The following is a 26,870-nucleotide window of genomic DNA, read 5'->3' on the forward strand; positions in this document are numbered from 1 at the left end:
AATCAGTGGAAAATATATATGTGTGATACCAAATTATATGCAATATTATATAGTATCAGACTATCTTAAATTTAAATAAATGGTAGGTCAGAATAAAGAGAAGAGAGATAACAGGTGGTCGTAATCGTGTCTGAGTGGCAAGTGTTAAACAACCACTGAACACCCGACCTGGCATGGCTCGGAAAGCCTTTTTTTTTTAACGGAAACATGACTACGCACTCGCAATGCGCAGATTTACACGGTGACGATCGGACACAGACACAGCTTGGCGACCTTTCGCTGCTGGCGGTCTTCCTCTTCCACCGGCCGCCGCTGTGCCCTGTGCTGTGCGTCCGCTGCAAATGCGCCGCACATGGCGCGTCCGTTCCAGGACCAACCAGCGGTTTAGCGTTTTGAGTGTTTGGTTGTTGGCTAGCTCTGCTACAAACTCGTATAAAAAGTTAACCTTAGGCCTAATAAGCTATGGCAAAGCTCACATAATCTCAGCGCCGAGTCTGCTACCAAGTAGGTAGGAGGACCACATGACCTTTTCTTTTGTGTCGCTGACTCTGCCGAAGTAGCCAAAGACCAGACCAGTAGCAGCACTAGGGATGGCAACGGGGAATTCCCCGCCGGGGAATAGCTCCCCATCCCCGTCCCCGCGACGAAAAAACTTCCCCGCGGGGATCCCCACGAACGCTTGCGGGGAGCATTTCTTCCCCATCCCCGTTCCCCGCGGGGATAAATCCCCAACGGGGATCCCCATCCCCGTTTAAATTACAATTAAGACATATGTACTTTGCTATTAATGTTAAATATTGTCGCTTATACACATTGTCAGATATAAGAAATCATTATGCACACATCAAAATAAACACATTTGTACAATTAGTGATCTCTTGATAAGGTAATTATTTATTTTTGTTGTTAACTAGTACAAAAAACATAGTCACGTGCAAGTTTAACGGGTCTCCGCGGGGAACGGGGATGGGGAATGCTTCCCCGTCCCCATCCCCGTTTACCCGTTGGGGGATAAATTTTCCCCGTTTATATCCCCGCGGGGGAAGTTTCTTCCCCATCCCCATCCCCTAATGGAGGAATTCCCCGCGGGGAATCGGGTATCGGGTCCCCATTGCCATCTCTAAGCAGCACTGGCAGAGCCGATAGCTGTGGTGGTACCGCGCTAGTGCTCATGACTAGAGCAGAGCCTGCGGATGTGTGGCACTTCAGTGATGCAGATCTGGAGCAGACCGGTGACGAACCGATGGCGCTGCATGTGCAGCGACGCAACGCCCACTTTTCCCCGTCCTTCTTCCATCCTTGTTTTAAGAACAAAATCCAGCTGTTGTATCTACTGATCAAGTCAAGGTCATGTGTGGCTGTGTGTGTACTCTCCCACCTTTGCTTTGATCAGGAAACTAATCAGCATTTATGGCTTCATTTATCACATTGGAACGAATGATGCGCAGCAGGCAACAAGTGCAGAAGAAGATGCAGAGCATCTCATCCATGAGTTCCGGCACCTTGGCAAGTCTATCATGGGATGTGCAGCTCATCTACTTGTCATGATTCAAGTACTCTAGTGAAGGTGGAGCCGTGGTCACGGACAGCTTTCCTCGCTTTCTTTCTTTCTCTCTCTCTCTCTTTCCATCAAAAGAAATGGTGAACAAAGCAATGTGTAATCATCCAGAAGACCAAAAACATACAGGCCACTATACTTGAACAGCTTTTCGTGTATACAGAAAAGAACCGGCGTCCTCTTTTTCTTTCTCTATTCAACAGGGGCAACTAACAGCAGAGAGCAAATCTGTGCATACTATCCGAAAAGAAAAGGAAAAAAAGAGCTGTGTCTCAGCTTTCGGAGGATCCAGATGTTTATGCTGTTCTACTCTTGTTTTGCTGCTCTCAACGTACTACGGATACAATGTGCTCTAAGATGAGGAAGACCCAGTTTTGTTGTTTCTGACCAGATTTTGGACAAAGAGCTCTCCTGCACGGTAGGATGACCGAACCTGATAAAAATCAAATGATATAAAGTGAGTTCTTGTTGCATTAGCTATACCATGATGTGTGGTACATTAGCTATATACATTGTAGTGCTTATTTCAGAGTGGTGGCATATTAGTTTGTTTTGGTATTTACCATTTAGAGGGTAAAACTGGAGGGAGTAATCAGCTGCATGTAACACTTACCAAGGGTCCGCTAGCAACATATCGGAAACCGACCGATTCCCCATACTCCTTCCAAAACTGGAACTTTTCAGGAGTCACATACTCTCTTACTGTTAGATGTCTTTCTGTTGGCTGCGATATCAAATTGTTAATAGCAGGAAGATGGGACGGCAGGATATCTAGATTCAATAGGTGCTGCGTGCCTTGCGCTAACCTGCAAGTACTGGCCCAAAGTAAGGATGTCAACACCGATTGCCCGCAGATCCATCATGGCTTGTTTCACCTCTTCATCAGTCTCTCCAAGACCAAGCATGATAGAAGACTTTGTAACCATGCCCTCCCTGCAAGCTTTTGCATGCTTGAGAACTGCCAAGCTCTGATCATACCTGTAAACATGAGGCGACAGAAAAAATGTTTACAATGTCAGGGATCATGATTCATCAGAAAGAACATAAGTACAAAGGTTAGATAGGCATTGCCAGAAAATACTAGTTTAATAATTTCTATGAATAATGCCATTAACAAAAAAACTCGGCCGGGAAGGGAAAGACCGCCCTCCCGATATTATACTAAGAAGAGACCGAAACATGGTCACGGCCGAGAAAATCCCAGAACCTTTGCCCCTCATCACTAGCAGGTCGTCACCACCCACTCTACAACGGCCCAACCAGAGGGTGGCGCGCAGGATGTAACCCGAGAGCGGGCGAGCCACAACGAGGAGATTTTTTCAACCAAGCCCAAAATTCGCCATCGAGGGGGATCCAAACTGAGACCTGGAGGTGCTACCCGAAATTACGCTAGAGGCCCTTTCGCAATAATGTCATTAACACTAACATTAGCGTTGAGATCAAGAGTTATATCAAATCTACCCAAATGAACATAGCATGCCATATGAACTCATGAAAATTGGGTGCAATGGCATGTTAGCTAGCTAGTTATTATCTAAAAAATGTTAGTGGCCATATAAAGGAAATCCATTCAATGATTGCAAACTAACTAACATTAGAAAGTAACACAATCAGGAATTTATCAAATTAATTTCTGTAATACTTTGTTTAAACTTGTAATGTGTATAACACATCTCTGTTTCTTTTCACATGTTGTGTAATACAACATGTTCATGCATGTTGTGTTATTGCTTCGCCAGCAGCTTGCTACCTAAAAATATAGTTCTTGAATTGATAAATGTCGTTGGAACTGGATCAAGTTTAGATTCATGGTTGCCAGGAAAATGGATTTAACTATTAAGACTGATTCCACAAACAAAAACGCATAAGTGGCCTGAGTTGATCATACTCAAATGCACAATTATGTTGGGAATTGCTGAAAGCCAAGATCCAGCAACGAAAAGGTACAACACTTTGTTTTTCTTTGCTAGGCCAGTTTCATCCAGGACATGGTAGATTATTCTCATGGAATAAGGGATGTAAACATAACCATGCTACTCCATGCCAACTTCTCCCGAGAGTTACACTGGTTAGAACATTTAAGTCCAGGTCTCAATGAAACCTGTGCGACCAGTCCAGGTTCGATGGCTGGCACAAACTTCTTAAGGGAAAAAAGCATGCGAGAAGGGGCATCTCTCCCCCTGGTTGAGTCTTATTTTAAACTATGCTATTCCATGAATGAAGTAGAAACAAATGGAACTAGTTTCAACAAAAGAGCTCTAGTTATATATGTAGGTACATCAACTATCTTAGGCATCCAGAGACCCTCAAGATTCACACAAGCACATTACCACGAACCTAAGATGAGATGCTCATTTCAATTCCAAAAGGCTGCGTCACTCAGGGAATATTTGATGATGGTAATAGTACATGCACCCACATGTACAAGTGGAATAAACATATTGCAAATGAGAATACAACAATGTTAAATGGCCAAAAGTCTGGAACTTGACTGTTTAAAATTAAATCTTTCAGAACTTTCAGCGGATAGTAATACCTAGGGGTGAATAACATGTGGGAATGTACTGCCAAAAAGAGTTACATGCGGAAATCAAGTTAACTGTACTTCAGAGTTTATATTTCACAAATTCTTAAAGAAACACAATACTGTGCCACTGAAAATAACTGAACCACATTACCCTGCCCGGGGATCCCTCACAATCCTCTGCAGACTCCTCACAGTTTCAATGTTGTGCGCATAAACATCTAGGCCAGAGTTAGCCAAAGATGAGATGGCCTCCAGGTCACCTCGAAAATCTGAGGTTAAGCACTCCACCAGTATTCCAGGTTTGAGCTCCTGAAGCGAAAATTCAGAAAACATCAGCCAGTACTTGTACCCAAGTTCAAATTCTAACAAAGTAAGACACAACACAGAGCAAAAAGCATGGATAAGGCTGACCTTTAAAGCTTTCACTGTTTGAGCAAAATGGCTACTTCCACCATCAGGTAAGTCATCTCTATCGACACTGGTTAGCACGACATAATCTACTCTGGAAAGAACAGCATTCCTTAAATCAGCCATGTAATCAACCACATAAACAGAAAATGAACAGTGGTTAACATACAGCTTATAGTAAAAATGTGTCTGCTTTGATATACCAATTACAATTTCATCGATCAGTCACTCAGAATGATGAGAACCTAACAGTTTCTAATCTGCAGATGATCAACCAGGCAGGAAGATCATACCCCCAGCTTGCAACAGCCAAAGCCGTGTTTAGAGGCTCCAGGGGATCCGGCGGCGGTGGCTTGTTGCTGGTCTTCACAGCGCAGAATCGACACCCGCGCGTGCAGGTGTCACCAAGCACCATGATGGTGGCCGTGGCGATGCCGTCCCCTTCGCCGCCGGCCCCTCCACCTCCGTTCCAACACTGTGCGCCCCCAAAAAACAAGCGGTTCCGTCAGAACCCAACACTGAGACCAAAGCGCTGTTCTCGCGGGTAGGTACTGACGCGACGGCGTCACGCGGAGGGAGGCGTCATCCGTGTGCGTACCTCGCCGATGTTGGGGCACTGTGCCTCGACGCAGACGGTGTTGAGCTTGAGCTCGCCGATGGACTCCCGCAGGCGAGCGTACTTCTCGCCCTGCGCAGCGCGCTGCCGCAGCCAAGCGGGCTTCTTCACCTCCGGATCCCTCCCGGTGTACGGCCCCGCGGGCGCCCTAGACGCCGTCCCCACCGGTGGCGCCGCCTCAGCGTGGCACCGTGCCACGGCTACCAGGCCCCGTCTACCGCCGCGTCCGGCCAGTACCGGAGGCCGCAGCGGCCGCGCGAGGGAGCTCTGCATCGTTGTCGGCCGGTGGAATCGGGCGCGGCGTCGGGCACAGTGGAGGCGATGGGTTCCAGGCGGGGAGGACGGGTAAGCGTTCCCGTTTCACCCCTTGTGTAGTAGAACAGGGGGTCGATATTAGGCCGGCGATGATACCAAGGTTGGTCTTTCTTCGCCTCGCCTACCTCTGCCTACCGAAGTCGTTGCGATGAATTGGGTCAAAATCGACGTGGGTCAGCGGGTGCGGGTGCTCGTAGCTCACGAACTAACATTTCTTTGATAAGTGATCTAAGCTGGAAATCGCACAGTTGCCTAAGGCAAACAGCTCCACATTCCGCAAGGAATGTTGGGGAATCTGATGAAAGGAAGACCGGCAGAACATGATCAACAAGGAACAACTCAAACATTTCCACCAAGACTAGCGGCCAAGAGCCCAAGACTCAAGAGTAGCTCAATAACAGTATGTCTGCTGCGTATATCTGCTGGTCTATAGGTACGGAGATTAGACTAGGTCTTCGGCAATCGGCATGCAATTTTCTGCATCTCGTCTCCTGTAAAATAAGACTCGTGCAGCTGAATATTCCGATGGCAAGTCGTTTTAAAACCTGTTGGTATAAAATAAACCCATGGCTCAGGGCCAGGATACTTTAAAACCTGACGGAAAGATGATGATACAAATAGGTCGGACAATAATATTTGCTGATGGCCACACCACCACCCTTTCCATTCCCCGTCCCGTCTAGTCTAGATCGACGAGGCCACCAAACGGAACGCGCGCCTCGTTCTGGACAAGCCGTTCGCGTCGCACCGCCTGGCCCCGCTCCCGTCTATTTTTGTCAGTTATGGCTCGGGGCGTGTCATTTTCCGCGGCGGAGTTTGTTCGCCGACTAGACGACATGACTTGCGCTGAGTTGGGCGTTCGGTTTCGAGTGTGGCAGGCAGTGTGGGTGAACTGCTTGGAAATCAAATGACCGAACCAAGTTTCTAGGTGACAGCAGTTTGGCCAAACTCCGCTACAGATGTCTCGTCTCCGATGTATCATGTGTGTGAAGGAAGGGTTATTGCCTTATTGGGAGCTTCAGTTCAGGACAATCCTGCTGCAGGAGCTGATGCGTCGTCAAATGTCCAAACTCCGCTAGAGATGTCTCGTCTCCGATTTCTGGTACTTCTTCCACAGCTGCGGAACCAGATGGCCAAACCCCAGAAGAAAGGGAAAAAAACGCAAAAAAAAAAAAAAGGCTTGGTTCTGGACGCGGGTGAGTGGGCCAACTTAAGCCCGCAACAGCCAGGCCCGAATCTGATGCGTGTACGCCACAAGGCCCATAGAGAAAGGAAAATGAAACAAAAAAGAACGCCGTTGCCGGGGATCGAACCCGGGTCACCCGCGTGACAGGCGGGAATACTCACCACTATACTACAACGACCGAATTGAAATACTACTAGAGCACGGGTTTAGTAATTATAAAGTATCACTGGCAAGTGCAGCCCATGATATTTTTGGACACGACATGTGATCTGTCTCATGTTTGATAGTGCTTGTTCGGTTATTCCTAAAACACATGAATTGGATGAGATTGGAAAAAAATGAGAAAATGTTTGACTTGTTTGGGATTTAAACTCATCCAATCCCACTCAATCCACATGGATTGAGAGCTAACCGAACAAGCCCTGACTGGGCGTGTCGTGCCACCAGGCACGGTAAATCGGTGAACAGTAGTGCCAGTATCAGCACGGTCACTATAATGTCTCACACAAATAAAATCCGTGCAAAAATAAGATCGACATATTTATTCAAGATTTAAACATCTACAGATAAGAAGACCAGTTCAAACTTCTAAGAAGACAATTCTATTAAGAGTTTCTGGAAATATAATCACACAACCGAGGTAGAAGGACGAGAGCGCTTTGCTCATCCTCTGCACCTTCCTCTACACCGCCTTTTTGACCATCGCCGATAAGGACGGTAGCATCGCTGCTATGGCTGAAGATCTCCACAACATCCTCACACAGGTCATCCTCATCGTCATCTCCGGCCAACCCGCACAAAACGCCTTTCCTTGTTGCCATCGATCTCAACTGTATCTCGTCCGAGCCGACCATCGTCAATCAATGGAGACCTGATTCCTCAATGGCTACACCAAAGTTGCATTAGTACAAACTACAGATGAAGGGTCATGGTTAAATTTGGGTTAGGATTAGGGTTACCTAAACAACCGGAGCACTAGAATCTCCGTCGCCCATGTCGACTGATCGACGAACAACAGATCCGTCCACCCTGTTCCTCAACGAATTTGAATCTAGAGCACCAGAGTAGCCGACAACATGTGACCTCGACGAAGACGACAAGACGAGGATGATCTCGTGTCGTGTGCCAGTGCTTGACACCGGTGCTCAAGATCACACCAGAGAGGGAGAAGAGAGGAGTTAGGGTTACTGTTCGGCGAATCCCGACAATGCCCCGCACACGCAAATCCAAGGGTCAGATGGAGCGGGGGGGGGGGGGGGGGCGCACCAACGATGGAAGAGTGTATTGTGGCCGCGTCTGCCACCGGAGTGGGAGAAGAAGAGAGCAGAGCGGAGGCAGAGAGTGTGAGTGGTTGGATTGGAGCGAAGACATGATTTAGAGTTGGGTTCGGACGTGGCGTGGTCATTGGCCAGCGGGGCCCAGAGCACTTGGTTAGGCGCACTGGACAGTGTCGGTCCAATTAAGCGTGTCGGACCTAGGCCGACCCTAGGACCGAAATATTTGCGCAACCCATATGTGTCAGGCACTGACACTATGCTAGTTGAACGGGTCGTGCTTTGTTATATTGTGGTGGGATCGGTCCATCTTAGGGCTTGTTCGGTTATTCCCAATACACATGGATTGGATGGGATTGGAAAAAATTGAGAAGAAGTTTGACTTGTTTGGGATTCAAACCCATCCAATCCCACTCAATCCACATGGATTGAGAGCTAACCGAACAAGGGCTTATTAGTGCTAACTGTCTTTGTTATATTGTGGTTGGATCGGTCCATCTTATTAGTGCTAACTGTCCATCTATAGACAAATTCTCTGTACTATACCGGCGCAGGTGCCGGAAAGCCACAGCGACCGCCCGAACTCGTACGAGCAACTGGAGGTGGCGCGCAAGATCACGGCCGTGGCCGTGGCGACCCGGCCCTCGCGCCTCGAGCTCGAGAACGCGCGGCTACAGAAGAGGCTGGCCGCCAAGGACCGCCTCCGCGGCTCCGCGCCTCGCTCGCCGAAAGGGCCGCTACGCTCAAGCTAGCACTTCGCAACGCCGACGCGCCACACTCGACGACAACGTGAGTTTTCATTCTCCACCTCGCGCTCTCCTGGACGCTTGCTATGCCTTCAATTTTGTTGCTTTTGGCGGTATCTTGGCGTCTTGCCTGCTTACTGATGCATGACGAGGCAGTTGATTTCGATCGCGATTGGTGGTGTCAGCGAAGGCCAAGCTGCTTCTGCTGAATGAACTCTCACGTCCACGTTGGCGTCAACGAAGGCCAAGCTGGCGTCAATTATCTCCTTTTCTATTACGGAGTAGATCTCTGGCATCAGACTCAATTGCCCTAGCTGCTTCTGCTGAATCACCTCAGAGGCGTTCCTCCTTGCACACTATTTATCACAGGAAAAAAAAAGAGAAAATAGTAGAATACAACATTACAGCACGATACACATAAGAACGATTTCAAGACGTATGCATGATACACATAGCTGTTCATCAAGAATTACATATGCTTCGGGACTTATTAGCTTCATCGTTGATCTATGTGGATCACATGATATTAAATCGATTTAAATTTATAGTAAGTTCAAATCCATCTGACCATCTCAATCCATCCCAATTCTACTCTAATTCACATGGAATTAGAATAATCAAATAAGGTCTCATGTGGTGCTATCAAATCACGTAGTCAAGTGTTTCAGAGTGTACTCTTAGTCTCCTACTACGGTAAGGCCTTGTTCGTTTCTGTCGGATTGGTGGGTCGGAACGATTCCTAACCGGATTGTTTCTATAATTTATATAAACTTTGATTGAGTGGAACGATTCCGGGTGCAATCCGACACAAACGAACAAGTCCTAAGGAATAAAATTGGAAAAACTAAGGACAACTCCAGCAAACTCTCTATATCCTTTCTAATTAAATAGAGTTTTTTTAAAACCTCTCCAACAGCTTATCTATATGGCTATCCAAATGTGATGTTAATGATTATGAAGCATTAACGAGAAATCAGACATACTTCTGTTTGAACCGGTTTTGAGCCGGCGGACAGTCCGGCCCTGAGGCCGGACGGTCCGCGCCTGTGGGCCGGACGGTCCGCGCGTGCGCAGAACAGATTAGGGTTCCGAGTTTTGTGCTACGGTTGTTAGCTATATTCGCAGGATTAGCTCGGAATCAGTTGTGTAAAGGGTCCAGCCCCCCTCCTCTATAAATAGAGAGGTCTACGGCCGATTTGTAATCATTAACAATCGAATCAATACAACTTTTACTCGCATTTTATCCTAGGAGTAATTCTAGTCTAGTTTAGGTTTAGCCACTCGATCCCCAAATTCTCCGTCTCTCCTCGACTCTACGTCGATTAGAGGAGTCTAGGTCGGCCTGCCCGAGCCTAGACACCACCTAGGATCTCTACTCCCCGACGGGGTCCCTCCCGGGAGCGAGATCCAGGCGCCGTCGGCGATCTTCCGCCATCCCTGCGTACGTGCGGACCGTCCGGCCCCAGGGCGCGGACCGTCCGGCCGTCAGGCAGAAGTCCCAGCAGCGCACCAGGCCGCGGACCGTCCGGCCCCAGGCCGTGGACAGTCCGCCCTTGCGCAGAGAGCACCACCGCGCCTCGCACCAGGCCGCGGACCGTCCGGCCCCTGCGCGCGGACCGTCCGCCCTGTGCAGAGGGCACCACCACGGTTCTTGTTGAGTGTTTGGCGCTCCGAAAAGGCGTCAACATACTTTTGGCGACTCCGCTGGGGACAACATATCTAAGCTCATCAAATCGGCCCTCAATGGCCGGTTCAAGGGATAGCTCTGATATTTCTCCAAGCAACATCATAGAGCCGACTTGGGAAACCTTGCCGGCTGACGAGCAGCTCCAGTTCGAGGAGCACAAGGAGCGGATGATCCAGGAGGCGAAAGCAAAGTTCTTGGCCAACTTCAAAGTGGACAGGAACAACAAGGTCGTCCGACATTGGGCGACGGATCCGGCTTCGCTCCAACCCACGCCAGATATCCCCAATGTAAGTAATACCAACGATCTGCAATCTCTTAGAAATTATGTAGAAGATCAGCGTGAACAAATGCAGAACATCATAGGGGGTATGCAAAGCGATCTTAAGAGACTAGTACGTGCATTTGATAAATCTAGTACCGCAAATTTTCCTTCGCACGAGGTTGAGTTAGGAGATAACGCGTGTAACACATCGGCTACAGGTTGTCACGACCAGTCACAACCCCTTTATGGGATGCCGATGGACACATACCCTAATCAACCGCAAATCGGCAGCAAACCAGCCGATCTGCACATGCCCGGACCGTCCGCACGTGAGCGCGGACCGTCCGGGCCAGCAACAGTCGGGCCTATTTTTAATGAGTTACCTAGATATGCGTCCGAGCTACCACGCACGGCACAAAACCTAAACTACCCAGTCGGACCGTCCGCATGCAACAACGGACGGTCCGCACATAATCACGGACGGTCCGGGCTAATGTCCGGACAGTCCGCACATGACCTTTTTGAGGAGGATTGTTACCGTAATCCTCACCCGTCCCAGCAGCACTTCCCATCGCACTATACAATGCATCAACCCATTAATTCAAGATCCAGAGCCCAGGAGAGCTTTCCGGCCCCACCCAGGAGGCCGGAAAGAAACGATCAAACCTATGACCCATATAGGGCAAATGAAAATGCACCACGTAACTCAAACCAATGGGGGGAAAGACAACATGCTAATATCCAGCCAACCCCACCTATGTTTGACCAGAGAGCCGGTGGTCTCGCACCGGCTGCCATTGATATAGTAAGGGAAGAAATAGCCGGGGCGTTCCGAGATAAGCTCGGAGTAAGCATGGTCCCTGGGGGGCAATCATATCGGAAACCTTATGACAGCCGATTTGATCACCACCCATACCCACAGGGAACCAGGATACCCGAATTCGCAAAATTTTCGGGTGATCAAGGGAAGAACACACGCGAACATATAGGCCAGTTCTTAGCACAATTGGGAGAATTGGCCGACACAGAGGCATTTCGCGTACGTTTATTTTCATTATCGCTGACAGGAACCGCGTTTGCATGGTATGCCACTTTACCTCCTAATTCTATTTCATCATGGGGGGATCTAGAGCAAAAATTTCATGATCATTTTTTCTCCGGTGACTATGAGTTGGATTTGGTAGATTTAGTGTCGTTGCGACAGACAAAAGATGAATCGGTTAATGATTACATCCGGAGATTCCGAGATACAAGAAACCGATGCTTTCAAATTCATTTAGCAGAAAAACAGCTAGTAGGATTAGCCTTTAATGGTCTGCGATATTATTTAAAAGAAAGATTAGAAGGCATCCAATTCTTTACACTAGCACAATTACACCAGAGAGCTTTGGCTTGTGAAAGCCGAAGCAAAGAAACTGCTAAAATAATTCGTCACAACGTACATGTAGTAAAATGCGACCAAAGTAGCTCTGAAGACGAATCAGCAGAGGTGTATGCTGCTGAAATGGTTTGGCCAAAGCAGGCCAAATCTTCGGCTTGTGCCCCCTTACAGCCGGTTCAAAAGAAACGGCAAGAGGAGGTTAAGTTTACATTTAATGTTGGTAAGTGTGATAGAATATTTGATGAATTACTTAAAAATGGCAACATTAAAATAAATCACACTGTTCCATCCGCCGAAGAGCTAAAACGTCGTGCATATTGCAAGTGGCATAACTCATTTTCTCATGCCACTAATGATTGTAATGTGTTCCGTCGACAGATTCAATCGGCCATTAACGAAGGACGATTGAAATTTCAGGAAATGCAGGTGGATACAGAGCCCTTTCCGATGAACATGATTGACTTCGAGGGCAAGAAAGTCCTAGTTCGGCCAAACACAGCCGATAAAGACAAAGACAAAGAGATAATCATCGGCAATGCTAAAGAGGCCGATGGGGATCGTAAAGTTTCTTGCAGGAAAGTGGTGGCCGAGAAGACTCCCGATGGAGGGGAGACCCTAAAGGTGACCATCACAGCCTCCAGTACTGGGGGGCAAGTACAGACAGGGAGACAGATGCAGGAGCCCGTACTGCGTATCCCGGACGGTCCGGCACGTAGGCGCGGACGGTCCGGGACCCCACCGGACGGTCCGGAGAGCTCCGGCGGACGGTCCGGCCGTACTCAGGATTCACAAAGTCCACGTACTTTCAAACCACGACGACCAGAGATAGGTACGTGGAAAACAAATACATTCAAAGCAGTTGGTCGGTTGGTTAAAGCCGGCCCAACTTTTGATCAATTATTGTCTAAATACGTAAAAAAGAAGGCCGGCCCCAGTGACCGGCCAGCAAAGCGACCCCGCTCACCCATTCATGAGCAGCGCCAGGGTAGGCCGATTGGACCACCCCACCAATCGGAAGAAATGAAAGGTCATACTATACAAGTAAGACCTAACATACCTGCATGGACACCTCCACCTCCATATCCACCTATGCCATATCCGTACACATATTTACCTCCGCCATATGTCCCAAATCAAATGTGGGGCATGCCACCATATCCATTTGGGATGCCACAGTACCCCGCCTGGGGGGCACCCCAAACATCTGTTTTCAACAGGTTGACGCCACCAGTACAAGACCGATTGAGCACTGCTCAATCCGGTCACCAGGCACAAACCCAACAGGATTGCCGGACTACTCGGCCTTCAAGGCCGACTAATCCGGCAGGGGGGCATATGCCTGCAGCAACTCAAAAACGACAAAAGGGGACATCATCAAAATAGGCACCGCAGATGTTGTCATACAGGGAGACAATAAAGGGCCGATGATTTTCGGTGAATCGGCCAACACAACCAAAAAGGATACGGCTATCGTCAAAACAGCCGATCCAAAATACTCCATGCCTCGATGGTGCCCGGCAGGATTGACACGATCCCAAAAGAGAAAATTACAGCGCCTAAGAGTGAAGGAGAGCCAGGAGAAAGAGGCGGAAAAGATATTCAATGACACGCATCCACTATACCCGCCACCGCAAAAGAAATGGAGACCAAAGGCCGTCGAGAAAAAACAAACGGCCACGGAAATAGAAAGTCAACCTGCACCAGGCGCGGACCGTCCGGCCTCTGCGCGCGGACCGTCCGTCCCTCACCAGGAAGCGTCGGGACAATCTGCACCAGGCGCGGACCGTCCGGCCCCTGCGCACGGACCGTCCGGCTTTCACCAGGAAGCGTCTGGACAACCTGCACCAGGCGCGGACCGTCTGGCCTCTGCGCGCGGACCGTCCGCCGTTCACCAGGAAGCCTCCAACGACACGACAACATCAATGGAAGAGGACGACCTGCTGGGAGAAGACCTGGTCGACTACGAGGCTTCTCCAGAACGCCCAGGTATGGATGTAAATATTATTACATTTTCTGCCGATTGTACTATCATCAGCGACGATGAACCTGTTGTTGCCCAGTTTGATTTTGGTCCTAAAGAAGCCGCCTTTACTAAACCAAAGGAATCGGTAAATCATTTAAAGCCGCTCTTCGTGCGCGGTCACATTGATGGGATACCGATTGCTAAGATGTTGGTAGACGGAGGGGCGGGTGTAAATCTAATGCCTTATTCATTATACAGAAAATTAGGAAAACAAGATGACGAACTTGTCAAGACCAACATGACCCTCAGCGGTGTTGGAACTGATAGTTCGATCAAAGCCAGGGGAGTCACGTCCGTTGAATTAACCATCGGGACTAAGACCCTTGCTGCTGCATTCTTCGTCACTGATGTAGAAGGAAATTACAGTTTAATTCTAGGCAGAGATTGGATTCACGCCAATCAATGTATACCTTCTACATTACATCAAATGCTAATACAATGGGTAGGCGATAACATAGAACAAGTACATGCTGATGTATCGGCCTGCATCGCTGTGGCCGATGCCCCTGTACTCTGGACTTATGAGACTGCTACATGTCTCACAGGAGTAGACTTTTCTGATTATCAATTCATAAGTATAGATAAGAAAGGTTTCATTCCTGTAATGCTAGAGCCGATGGAGAATCGGCTAAATCCTAAATAAAGTTAAATGATGAATACACACAAAGTTCATGAGTCTTTGGTCACGGACAGTTCGGCCGCCAAGGCCGGAGGGTCTGGTCTTTCACAAAAGAGTTCAGACTTTAAGACCGAACATCTACCACAGCGAAAAAACAGTATTACGGATGATCTGGTCCCCGAGACCGGAAAGTCCGCCATCATGCAAAAATCATCTGATTCCTTTGTGGGGGACATGATAGAGGAATTCAGAGATCTTGATAAACTAGGACAGGGGTTTACATCGGCCGATCCTTTGGAGGAGATTGACATAGGAGATGGTAAAACTCCAAGGCCGACTTTTGTAAACAAGACCCTGGAGACCGATTCTAGAAATGAGATGATCGGTCTATTGAAGGAATATTCAGATTGTTTTGCTTGGAATTACACTGAAATGCCTGGACTAAGCCGAGAAATTGTCGAACATCGGCTGCCTATTAAGCCTGGTTTCAGACCTTTCAAGCAGAAAGCTAGAACATTTCGTACAGATCTTCTCCCACGAATCAAGGACGAAATCCACCGGCTGCTAGAAGCTAATTTTATTAGACTTTGCAGATACGCAGAGTGGGTCTCCAATATTGTGCCGGTGGAGAAGAAGGAGTCAGGTAAGCTTAGAGTATGCATTGATTTTCGTAATTTAAATAAAGCAACTCCTAAGGATGAATATCCCATGCCCATAGCCGATACATTAATCAATAATGCATCAGGAAATAGAATTATTAGCTTCCTTGATGGTAATGCCGGATATAATCAGATTTTCATGGCCGAAGAAGATGCGTCTAAAACGGCCTTTATATGTCCAGGCTTCATTGGTTTATTTGAATGGGTTGTCATGACATTCGGTCTTAAAAATGCTGGTGCTACTTATCAGAGGGCTATGAATCTGATCTTCCATGAGTTATTAGGAAACACTGTGGAAGTCTACATTGATGATATTGTAGTCAAATCGGCTGAGTTTAGTTCTCATATAGCTGATTTGCGCAAAGCCTTTGATAAAATGCGTTGGTATGGTTTAAAAATGAACCCACGTAAATGTGCTTTTGGAGTGTCGGCTGGTAAGTTTTTAGGATTTGTCATCCATGAACATGGTATAGAAATAGACCCTGACCGAATCAAGTCTATTCGGAATGTGGGGCCTCCGGCGTGTAAGGTCGAAGTACAGAGGTTTCTTGGCAAAGTGAATTATTTACGAAGGTTTATTTCTAACTTAGCCGGGAAGATTGATGCCTTCACCCCTATCCTTCGGCTTAAGAATGATGCTGAATTCACTTGGGGGACAGAGCAACAGAAAGCATTTGATCTCATTAAAAAATACTTGTCTTCGGCTCCCGTGTTAAAAGCACCACAAGTAGGAGCACCATTCAGATTATACGTTGCAGCTGAAGACAAGGTTATTGGGGCTGTTCTGACACAAGAAACTGAGGGGAAGGAGCATGTGGTGACATATCTAAGCCGAAGGTTGGTGGATGCTGAAACAAGGTACACTTTTATTGAAAAGTTATGCTTATGTTTGTTTTATGCATGCACCAAATGTAGATGTTATTTACTGTCTAGTCATTGCACTGTTTCTGGTCAAGCCGATGTAATCAAGTACATGTTGCATAACCCAATTATGAGTGGTAGAATTGGTAAGTGGGCTTATGCACTCATAGAATATGACTTGGCTTATGAACCATTGAAATCTATGAAAGGCCAAGTCATAGCAGATTTTATTGTAGAGCATCGGGTTAATGATATTCATGAACTAGACATATCATACCTCACTATTACTCCTTGGACTTTATATTTTGATGGATCGGTTTGCAATGAAGGGCAAGGAATTGGCATTGTGCTTGTTTCACCGAGTAATGTCTCCTTTGACTTCTCTAGCCGATTGAAAACGTATTGCACTAATAATCAAGCTGAATATGAGGCCCTCCTATTCGGTTTAGAACTGTTAAATGGTATGAGAGTAAAACATGTGAAGGTATTTGGTGATTCTCAGCTGGTTGTCCAACAAGTTTTAGAAGAATATCAATGTCTTGATGGTACTCTAAATAATTATCTTGAGAAATGTTGGAGCATAATCCATTCTTTTGATGAATTCAGTATTCAGCATATCTCTAGAGTTGAGAATCATAGAGCTAACAACTTGGCACAAGATGCATCGGGTTATCGGATAAAGAGAGGGAAATTTCACAAAACTGAAAAATCTGATAACCAGTGCAGAGCCAAATTCCCAGGTCGCGGACCGTCCGCGTGTTGACGCCGGACCGTCCGAGGTTACCAGAAGGGTTCTCTTAATCGATTCGGCTGACAATGAAGCCGATACAAGTGATTGGAGGACACCTATACTTAATTATTTGCAAAATCCCAATATCAGGACAGATAAGAACATTCGGCGAACAGCTTTCAAGTATGTGTTGATGAGTGATGAACTTTACCGTCGAACGGTTAATGATATCCTGCTTAAGTGCTTGGGCCCAGACGATGCTATATTAGCCATGGCCGAAGTACATGAAGGAATTTGTGGTACCCATCAATCAACTCCAAAGATGAAGTGGTTGTTGCGAAGGTCTGGTTTTTATTGGCCTAGTATGACAGCTGATTGTTTCAAGTACTACAAGGGGTGCCAAGTGTGTCAAAAATTTGGCGACCTACAGTTGGTCCCTGCAGCCGAATTACATCATATCATCAAGCCTTGGCCATTCAGAGGATGGGGATTAGACTTTATTGGAGAAATTCATCCTTCGTCATCAAAGGGGCATCGGTTTGTGTTAGTTGCCACTGACTATTTCACCAAATGGACTGAAGCCATTGCTCTAAAGAACATGACACACAAGGAGGTAATTGAGTTCATAACTGAGCATATTATTCATAGATTCGGCATTCCCCAGACCTTGACTACAAATCAAGGTACTTCTTTTATGTCAAAAGAGGTACGTGAATTTGCTGAATTATACAGAATTAAGCTGCTTAATTCGTCTCCATATTATGCTCAGGCCAATGGACAGGCCGAGTCTAGTAATAGGACGTTGATTAATTTGATAAAGAAAAAGGTATCTGATAATCCTAGACATTGGCATAAGATTTTGTCTGAAGCTTTATGGGCTCATAGAATATCTAAGCATAGTGCTACTAAAGTATCTCCTTTTGAGCTTGTCTATGGGCAGGAAGCAGTGTTACCTGTGGAAATAAGTTTGAATGCTGCCAGGTTTGCCAGACAAAATGATCTAACTGCTACTGATTATTATAATTCAATGATGGATAATATTGATGAGGTGACCGACAAGAGGATGATAGCTTTAGGAGCAATAGAAAAGGACAAGATCATGGTAGCCAGGGCCTACAACAAGAAGGTCAAAGCAAAATCATTCCAAGTAGGAGACTTGGTGTGGAAGACCATTCTACCTCTAAGGAATAAAGACCGAAAGTTCGGGAAATGGTCGCCAAGCTGGGAGGGTCCTTATAAAGTGAAACAGGTGATGTCTGGTAACGCTTATTTACTACAAACATTACAAGGCAAGGATTTACCTAAGGCTTTGAATGGGCGTTTCCTCAAACAGTACCATCCTAGTATGTGGCAAGATGCCTAAGAAAACCGATGTGATCACATCGAGTTAGTTGCTTTTGGTTCGCCCAGCTCCACCAAAAGGCAGGGGGCATATGTTCGAACCGGTTTTGAGCCGGCGGACAGTCCGGCCCTGAGGCCGGACGGTCCGCGGTCCGGACGGTCCGCGCTTGTGGGCCGGACGGTCCGCGCCTGCGCAGAACAGATTAGGGTTCCGAGTTTTATGCTACGGTTGTTAGCTATATTCGCGGGATTAGCTCGGAATCAGTTGTGTAAAGTGTCCAGCCCCCCTCCTCTATAAATAGAGAGGTCTACGGCCGATTTGTAATCATCAACAATCGAATCAATACAACTTTTACTCGCATTTTATCCTAGGAGTAGTTCTAGTCTAGTTTAGGTTTAGCCACTCGATCCCCAAATTCTCCGTCTCTCCTCGACTCTACGTCGATTAGAGGAGTCTAGGTCGGCCTGCCCGAGCCTAGACACCACCTAGGATCTCTACTCCCCGACGGGGTCCCTCCCGGGAGCGAGATCCAGGCGCCGTCGGCGATCTTCCGCCATCCCTGCGTACGTGCGGACCGTCCGGCCCCAGGGCGCGGACCGTCCGGCCGTCAGGCAGAAGTCCCAGCAGCGCACCAGGCCGCGGACCGTCCGGCCCCAGGCCGCGGACAGTCCGCCCTTGCGCAGAGAGCACCACCGCGCCTCGCACCAGGCCGCGGACCGTCCGGCCCCTGCGCGTGGACCGTCCGCCCCTGTGCAGAGGGCACCGCCACGGTTCTTGTTGAGTGTTTGGCGCTCCGAAAAGACGTCAACAACTTCGAAAGACATCTTCTCTGTGATAGACTGATAGGATAGGCACATTCTTTGAGTGCAGCCTAGGTATGAAAAATGAAGGGCCAAAACACTTGCCTTTCCGCACAAATCACAAAAGCCAACAGTATAGCTACACAATGGAGTGAATTGAGTAGGATTTCGATTTCGACTAGTAGTAGATTTACAGCATGTAAAAACAACTTTCAGTTGTCCCAGAGCAAAATCGCGTTTGGTCCAAAGGAGTTGTGGTTTGGCTTTTGCAAAGATAAAATCGTGTCGTAGACGAGAACAGATCGGAGATCCAAAGGAAAAAAAAACGAACCGATAGTTTTGCAACTAGTGACAGATAAATATTTTTTTTGGCGAATTGTCTGAAACATTACCTCTGCATATGTAGGGTGATCTTTTCTTTGTATCTGTAACTAGAATCTCAACGCACAAAGAGAAAACCACGAAAACAGCACACTGGGAATACATGAGGAACCTTTGCCCTGCGGGCTCTGGGCCCAGGAGGATCCGCCGACATGGCGCGGCAGCCAGAGTCCGACGGAGAGGACCCGCTGGGCCGACTTTAAGCCCGCAACAGCCAGGTGCCCAAGGTCCCTAAAAAAAGGAAAAATAAAATAAAAAACGCCGTTGCCGGGGATCGAACCCGGGTCACCCGCGTGACAGGCGGGAATACTCACCACTATACTACAACGACCGAATTGATGTCTCAGCGAAGAACGAATCTGTTAACCGTGGGTGAATACTGCAGACGGCTGAGTATTGGTATTTATTACTGGGAGAGGACCGCTCGGCCAAGCGGCCAGCGCCAGCATCGACCCTGGTCGCCAAAAGTGGCACAAAACCGAAGGAGAGAGAGGACAGAGTCCCTGTACTGTACGTCGCCGCACAGGCCACAGCAGGATTTCAGCACATGTAAACGATCAGGATGCACTCGATTTGTTTAAAATCAATTTCATACATATTAAACAAGTGTACTGAATAGACATGTAAATGAATCAATTCTGAATTAATAGACCAGAAATTGAAACCTTTATCCTATGCATATTGGGACGGTTAAATTTTGAAATAGGTAGAGCTCGTGACGAGTGTAAGCATCCATATGACAGGAAAAAAAAAAACTGATTTGGTGAAGCATTGCTGATAGACACTGACCACTTTATATATTGCTGACAGATACAGAGAGTTTCGAACAAATTTACTTTTTCTTCTAGAAATTCCTGGAAACTAGACAGAATGCTACAACACCAATAACCCCCATTAAAACTTCAACAAATCCTAAAGACATTGTCATCTTCTCATTTTTCTAGTTTCCATCAATTTGAGATGAATTTTACACAATGCCCTTATGCCCACAAAGCAAAACTCAAACTTTGGAAATGACTATAAATGCCCTAAACATCCAGTTGCCATTATGTAGAACAAACAGACCGCAAGAGCAAGAAGAACCCGATCGATCAGATCAACAGTCCATGGATGATCAGATCAGGAGTCTATACATCTGATGTGATGCATTCCATGCGTGAGTCAGATCCATCGGCCGCCCATCTGATGCAGTATGTGTAGTAAAATATTACCTTCGTTACGTTTTTAAAAAATAGTTTGCCTACTCGTTCTATTCAGAAAAAATGTAAATTATTATTTATTGTATTATAATTTGTTTTATCACTTAAGGTGGTTTGCATTTTTGAATAAATATTTTGAATAAGACGAGTGATCAAAGTTTTTTTTTAAAAAAAAAGTAAACATCCTCGTATATTTAAGATCGGAAGAAATAGAAAAGACAAACGCAACAGCGCAATCGTCAGACTCAGCCATCGAACAGCTCATAGAGAAACAACCAAATTCCATTTCCACCCGGAATGAGGCCGGAAACGGGCCAAAGCCAAACCAGTTGAAACGAACGAGGCCGTAACAAAGGGATTTCTTTCCCATCTATTTTCCTGGTCACCAAACGATCCCTCAAGGTGTAAGCACCCAATACAGACGGCCGTATGTACAAGGCAGAGCATCCAGGGAAAAAAATGAGCTGTGTTTAGCGTATTTCAGGATCATGTGCAAGGGCTTTAGCTTGTGCTACGAGCTGCACTGACGGCTTTACTCGGGAAGTGCATGTAACTGTAAAGTGACTGTACGAGGGGATGGATTTTGGCTATCGATGTCCTTGAGCTTGTTTTACCATTCTTCTTTTCACTGCCTCTTGGCTAGCGTCTTTTTAAGGCCTCTCAAGATCTTGGCAAACCACATTGTGTTCATGACGAGCAGTATTGTAGGCACAGCAAATATCAGAATGCAGCTAAACGTATGCATCTGCTTGACCTGTCAACATAGAATATAGAAGATACGTTTATTGTCAAACAGATTTAGCTTCAAATTCATCTTATGAGACAAGCGAGGAAAAAATACCTGATCATAGTGGAAGTAAATGTGGTAAAACAAGTAGACGAACAAAATGATCCGTGCCACCTGCATGAAGCAATTGGCTCTCCACGATTAGATAGAAAATAACAGAAAGTCACTAAGCAGTACAAGAAGGATTGGCACTGATTAGGACAAAAAAAAATCAAACACATCTACCAATTGCTAGCATCCATATTTCTAACTGAAAATAACCATAAGCACAGAGCGAAAACAGAATGAGAAATGTATATAAAATATCCTCCAGCCTCATATAGACCAACAAGACAGCTTGGAGATGTCTAGTGAAGCATAGGATACACAACATTATATTAAAGCTTATTAGAATATTCTATAACAAATAGCAGATAATGTGTCATTCATAACTTGCAGAATGAAATTACGTTGTAGTAACATACCAGCCATGCAATAAACATCGTAACACCATTGACAAGATAGGCCTTGGATTTTTTCAGTCCAGCGGTATCAAGGAACCTTGATGACAGAACAGGTCAGATGCATTAAGTAAAGAGTATGATAAAAAAACAGTGCATATTCGTTTCATCACATACCATCGGAGGTTGATTCCAGGTGTGGTTGTTTCAGAGATGAGAACCATGTATGTGTACAACTGTCCTTCCCCAGAATACATAGCATAGACTATAGAAATAAGCGACAGCATATGGTGAAGGACCTGGAAATGTATGTTGTTACCGTAAGGTGCAGTCAAAATGTGCCAACTTGTAGTAGTAGTATGATTCAACAAGTGTATATCTCTAGATTAAGTGAAAGTAATACGTTTACTATGAAACCCTTTCATAATACCATATTTTCACAGTTTTTGGCAACACAAAATGGTGGTGAATATTAGTACTCAAAGTTGGTTTAGTAGACTATGGCATGTTAAATCAGCATGTATTTATATATAAAAGAGGTAGAAACTGGGAGCAAGGAAATATATGAAAGAAAATATGTTAGTGATCTGATATATTCACTTACATACTCCATTCCACCAAGAGAAGGATAAGCCCATAATATCATAGCAAGGTCAGTGATGAAATACCCAACAGAAACCTGGACAAATTTAAATTCAGTAAATATGAGGCAATAACAACGACTGACAAAGCCTTTTTTTTCTTGAAAAAACAACAAAGCCTTTAGTCCCAAGAAAGTTGGGGTAGGCTAGAGCTAAAACCCTACAAAACCCAAAGTCAAGGTTTGGGCACATGGATAGTAAATGATAACATAGACTTTCTTGAATGGGAATAAAATATTGACAGCTTTTACCCCCAAAGTGAAATTGGATAGATTTGAACTCCGATAAGTTACTAGTCCATCCAGCTCATCAGAGAATAGGTTGGAGAAGAAAACCAGGTACACTGACACCACTGTGATGAATATCGCATGGATAGTGGACATGCCCCTGAACAAGTAAACAGTGGACGTTGAACATAAATGCTGATACAAGTAACGTGAAATTAGGCATATATTATGCAACTAGACTGTTTGACCTGTTGTTCCACTCAAGCTTTTGGGTTTTTGTAAGTGAACCATAACCCTTGTAGTACAATGAGCTGATTATGCTTGTTATGTCATAAGCCTGAGAAAACAAAACATAAAGTTAGCCTTGGGAGAACTTATTTCAAAACAGAGCTAACTAAAGTTCTGGACTCCTGGTACGTATGAATTAATCACAACAAATCCATGCAACAGTTTTAAGGCTAGCACAGTAACACAAACAAAATTATTGTCTGTGTGTTGTTACCAAATTATATCACAGCACACTTGCTATTTTGTTATGGACAACTACACCAAACGTTGTCCAAGTTACCGCTACTTCAAGCACTTCTTCAGAAACGCTTAGTGATCCAATCCAGCTAATTTTCTAAGGCAACCTGAAGTCAGCTGATTCATCCAAAAAATACTAAGTGATACTGGGTCTAATAAATGAACTAACAGAGAATAAAAAATGAGTCACAAATATATTTTTTGTGCTCACCTTTCTTCTTAATGCAATGATAGGCTGTGTACTCAAGAAGAAAGTTTTAGCTACCATTATGTCAAACAGTTTAGTTAAAATGGGGTACCTAAGAGCATCTCTAAGGGACTCTTCATTTTTAGCTCTCTATTTGACTCTCTATTTACTTTTTCATAAAGACTATACTCTATATGTAGCATCTCAATCCAACAAACTATCTATCAAGTTTGGCTAGCCAGAGTGGCTAGCCAAGTTTGGCTAGTGAGAGAGTCAATTTGGAGAGACAGATAGCTTGACGAGTCAGATGGTTAATCTGTTGGAAAGTTATTTTGCTTTTGATTAACTAAAATTTAGTTTGACAAGCCATTTGACTAGTCTCTTGGAGATGCTCTAATAAGATTCATTCATGTCAATTTATGTAAACACAAAACAAACTTATCTTCAAAGGTGTTCATTAATACTCCCTCCGTTTCTTTTTATTAGTCGCTGGATAGTGCAAAATTGCACTATCCAGCGACTAATAAAAAGAAACGGAGGGAGTATTAACTTACCATGAATTCAGCTAAATCTAAACAATTCATAATAAAAGCTAATGTTACAAGTCCAAGCAAACTGTTGAAACTATTTTACAACAGTAATTCGCATCTACAATCATAGTCAAAATCACAAATAATTTCAACTTTGAACCAATCTCAGATACACCGATGATCTAATTTCCTTCCATCTATAAGTTTTGTTTATTTCTAATCTCCTCCATAGTCCTATATTTACCTATAGCAATTTTCTTCTAAAAAAGGAACTATTAAACTTATAGTGATGCTTAGCTCTCATTTAAACACAAACATGAGACAGAGCATATATTAATTTGATTTGAAGGCAGTCTTGATCATAAAATGTCAAGGTGTTAACATATAAGAGGAGGCAGATGGTACCATCTTGCACATCAGGATCCCACCAAGTACAGCAGTGTATGAAACATACGAATCTGCAAGAAGGTACTCCTTAACAAGTGATTCTGCTTTGTATTTGTAAGCTTTAGCTGCCAGCACTGAAGTCGTGGACAGGTCCATCATCTGGTATCTAGACTCAACAACCTACTGAACCTAGTGAAAGAGACAAGTCAGATAAATGAAGCACACCATTCAACCATAGGGCATATAAGCACAATAAATGGCTACCACCACATATCAACAACTTTGAATCATCCAGCTTGCCCACATGAATGCAGAAATGCCCTAAGAAATGGAGCATTAATATACAACAATTAAATAATGATCCATGAAACGCACAATGAATGTTATAAATGCGTCTGTGAAACCATACAGATCCCACAATTAAATGTGTAATGAGGAACCATATGGATATGACAACCTAGCTTGACAATCACTTAGACAGTATCAATATTTTAAATCTAACAATGAAGCCACATACACTTTTCTCTTATCTTATGCTTCCTGTTTGATATTGCAAATAGGACAACACCTCGAATACTGAAACTATACTAACTATAGTCAAGGGTGCAAATAAAGCAACAAGATACTGGCAAAGGGAAATGATCCATTTCATTAAGAATGAGTGGTATCACAGTTCAACAAAATCGAATAAGATGGTTTTCACCTCAAGTGCCCAAATATGAATCCTGAGCATATATTGGTCCATCAGATACAAAACAACTGACAAATAACTAATGTATCTTGAGTCATTTGAATGCTAGTAAGAACATCACCAAACACAACATGTTTCACCTGACAGACAATCACTACAAACAACATGACCAGCAATGGTTGAGGAGAAAACAATTGATGGAAATTTCCAGGAAGATACCAAAGAATCTGTGATGTCCCCCTGTCACAAGGAAAGAACTCTTGAGAACAAAAACACTGCAGCTTATTGGCCTTTTAACCACACAAGGGAACCCAAGCACCCATAAGGAACCACGAAAACGACGAATAAAGATATCTTGAGGGGGGGGGGAAAGGTGCATAAGGGGGAGAACTTTTCGCGGCAGAATCCAACCAGCCAGCGAGGAAAAAACAGGACAAGAAAAAACCTCCCGCACATTGCGACCAATCCGGCATGGAATCGATTCCCAGAAGGGTCACAGAGATCAAAAGAAAACAACGGCCGAAGCATCCCGTCGCGTCCGCGGTAAGCCAAAAAAAGCATCGACCAGACCAGCATCCCGACGCGGACCGCGGGGAGGAAGAACAGAAAGAACCGTAACCCCCTCTGCATTGCGTGCAGGACCGAGACGCGATCGATGGACGAAAACCCCATCAGGATCGAACCAGAGTACCGAAACAGAAAAGTACATGCTGGCCACAACCGCCTTCCCTCCACACCGTGCTCGCCATGGCACCACCACCCCACCCTAGACCAGAACAACGAAAACCGAGATCAAAACTCGGAAGCGCAGCGAGCTACGCCACGATACCTAAGGCGCGTAGAATCAATCAAACACGGAAAGATTAAAAAGCACAGACATAGGCGCCGGTCGGACGGAGACAGGAGGCATTAGTTACCTTGCACAGTTGCACGGCGCGGTTACGGCAGGCAGGAAGGAGGGGCGCGAAGCGGAGCGGGGCGGGGCCGGGCGATCCCCTACGTTGGCGCAAGCAACCGGGATGAGGTGCGTTGCGTTGCGTTGCGTCGGGTTGGGAATTGGGATTGGTGCGCTGGCTATATTTCGCTTCGACGACGAGTTCTCTCGCCTCGCCTGTTGCGAGACGGAAGGGGAGGAAGGGGACGAGTGGAATGGAGAAGGGAGTACAATAATAACGGCCAATTACGAGCGGCGGCTTGTCTTGGCATGTAAGAAAAAAGAAATAGAGTTACGCTCTCTAGAATTAAAAATTAAAACCAACATTTTACTGTTGTCTATTGATTGTCTAATGAATTTAGAGTTAGATTTAAAGCTTTATTCCTCGGTATTTAGGGTTTGTTTGGGAGGGTTTCGCTTCAATAATTTAAGCTTTGGTTTTCTATCTTTACCATAAAACAACCAACTTATTAAAATGGGTTCGAGAAATGTTTAGCTTGCACATGAACTATAGCTTCTATAATACAATTGATTTGTGTGAGTTTTCTTGATTACCCTTGATGATTAGTGGCTGTCATGAGAGAACTGAAGCGCTATGTTTGTTTCAGTGGCGTGGCAGTTAATTTTCATACAACTTCATAAGATGGTGTGAAATCAGTGTTTATGATGCACCCTTTGATGAGCTTCGTAAATTTCATGAAGTTGACCACTAGTTTCTTTCTTTTTTTCAAAACTAGAGCCCGTAGAGCTAGATTTGTTTGGATGGAAGAAGCTAGAACGAAACTGGTTTTTTTGAAGTGAAGCCCTCCCAAATAGGCCTTAATGGTTGAAATTGCAATTCTGATTATATCCAAACAACATATTTGTATGCAACTCGTTTTCAATACTAGACATATTTAATATTTCATCTAATTCAAGGCACGACTACTGTATAATTAGACTTTATG

At 45.3% G+C, this 26,870-nt stretch overlaps 2 protein-coding genes and 2 non-coding genes across 4 annotated transcripts; all 4 read right to left on the reverse strand.

Moving 5' to 3' along the window:
- Positions 1–1,695: 1,695 nt before the first annotated feature.
- LOC100283909 (lipoic acid synthetase) lies at positions 1,696–5,504 on the reverse strand. Its single transcript, NM_001156807.2, has 7 exons — positions 5,092–5,504; positions 4,787–4,968; positions 4,497–4,587; positions 4,237–4,394; positions 2,365–2,536; positions 2,172–2,282; positions 1,696–1,991 (listed from the first exon to the last, which is right to left on the reverse strand). The coding sequence occupies exons 1-7, from the start codon at positions 5,380–5,382 to the stop codon at positions 1,911–1,913; spliced, it is 1,086 nt and encodes a 361-aa protein (NP_001150279.2). The 5' UTR covers positions 5,383–5,504; the 3' UTR covers positions 1,696–1,910.
- Positions 5,505–6,716: 1,212 nt separating this feature from the next.
- Positions 6,717–6,788, reverse strand: TRNAD-GUC (transfer RNA aspartic acid (anticodon GUC)). The gene has a single exon. It is a non-coding gene; the product is annotated as a tRNA-Asp (tRNA).
- Positions 6,789–19,634: 12,846 nt separating this feature from the next.
- TRNAD-GUC (transfer RNA aspartic acid (anticodon GUC)) lies at positions 19,635–19,706 on the reverse strand. Its single transcript has one exon. It is a non-coding gene; the product is annotated as a tRNA-Asp (tRNA).
- A 1,060-nt stretch (positions 19,707–20,766) lies between these two features.
- LOC100277080 (TRAM LAG1 and CLN8 (TLC) lipid-sensing domain containing protein) lies at positions 20,767–26,136 on the reverse strand. Its single transcript, NM_001150746.2, has 9 exons — positions 25,907–26,136; positions 24,317–24,487; positions 22,918–23,006; positions 22,694–22,829; positions 22,406–22,480; positions 21,979–22,100; positions 21,826–21,901; positions 21,416–21,475; positions 20,767–21,328 (listed from the first exon to the last, which is right to left on the reverse strand). The coding sequence occupies exons 2-9, from the start codon at positions 24,455–24,457 to the stop codon at positions 21,200–21,202; spliced, it is 828 nt and encodes a 275-aa protein (NP_001144218.1). The 5' UTR covers positions 24,458–24,487; positions 25,907–26,136; the 3' UTR covers positions 20,767–21,199.
- Between the last annotated feature and the right edge of the window lie 734 nt (positions 26,137–26,870).

The sequence above is a fragment of the Zea mays genome, chromosome 8 (genome assembly GCF_902167145.1).
Source record: "Zea mays cultivar B73 chromosome 8, Zm-B73-REFERENCE-NAM-5.0, whole genome shotgun sequence".
In the NCBI taxonomy this organism is placed as follows: domain Eukaryota; kingdom Viridiplantae; phylum Streptophyta; class Magnoliopsida; order Poales; family Poaceae; genus Zea; species Zea mays.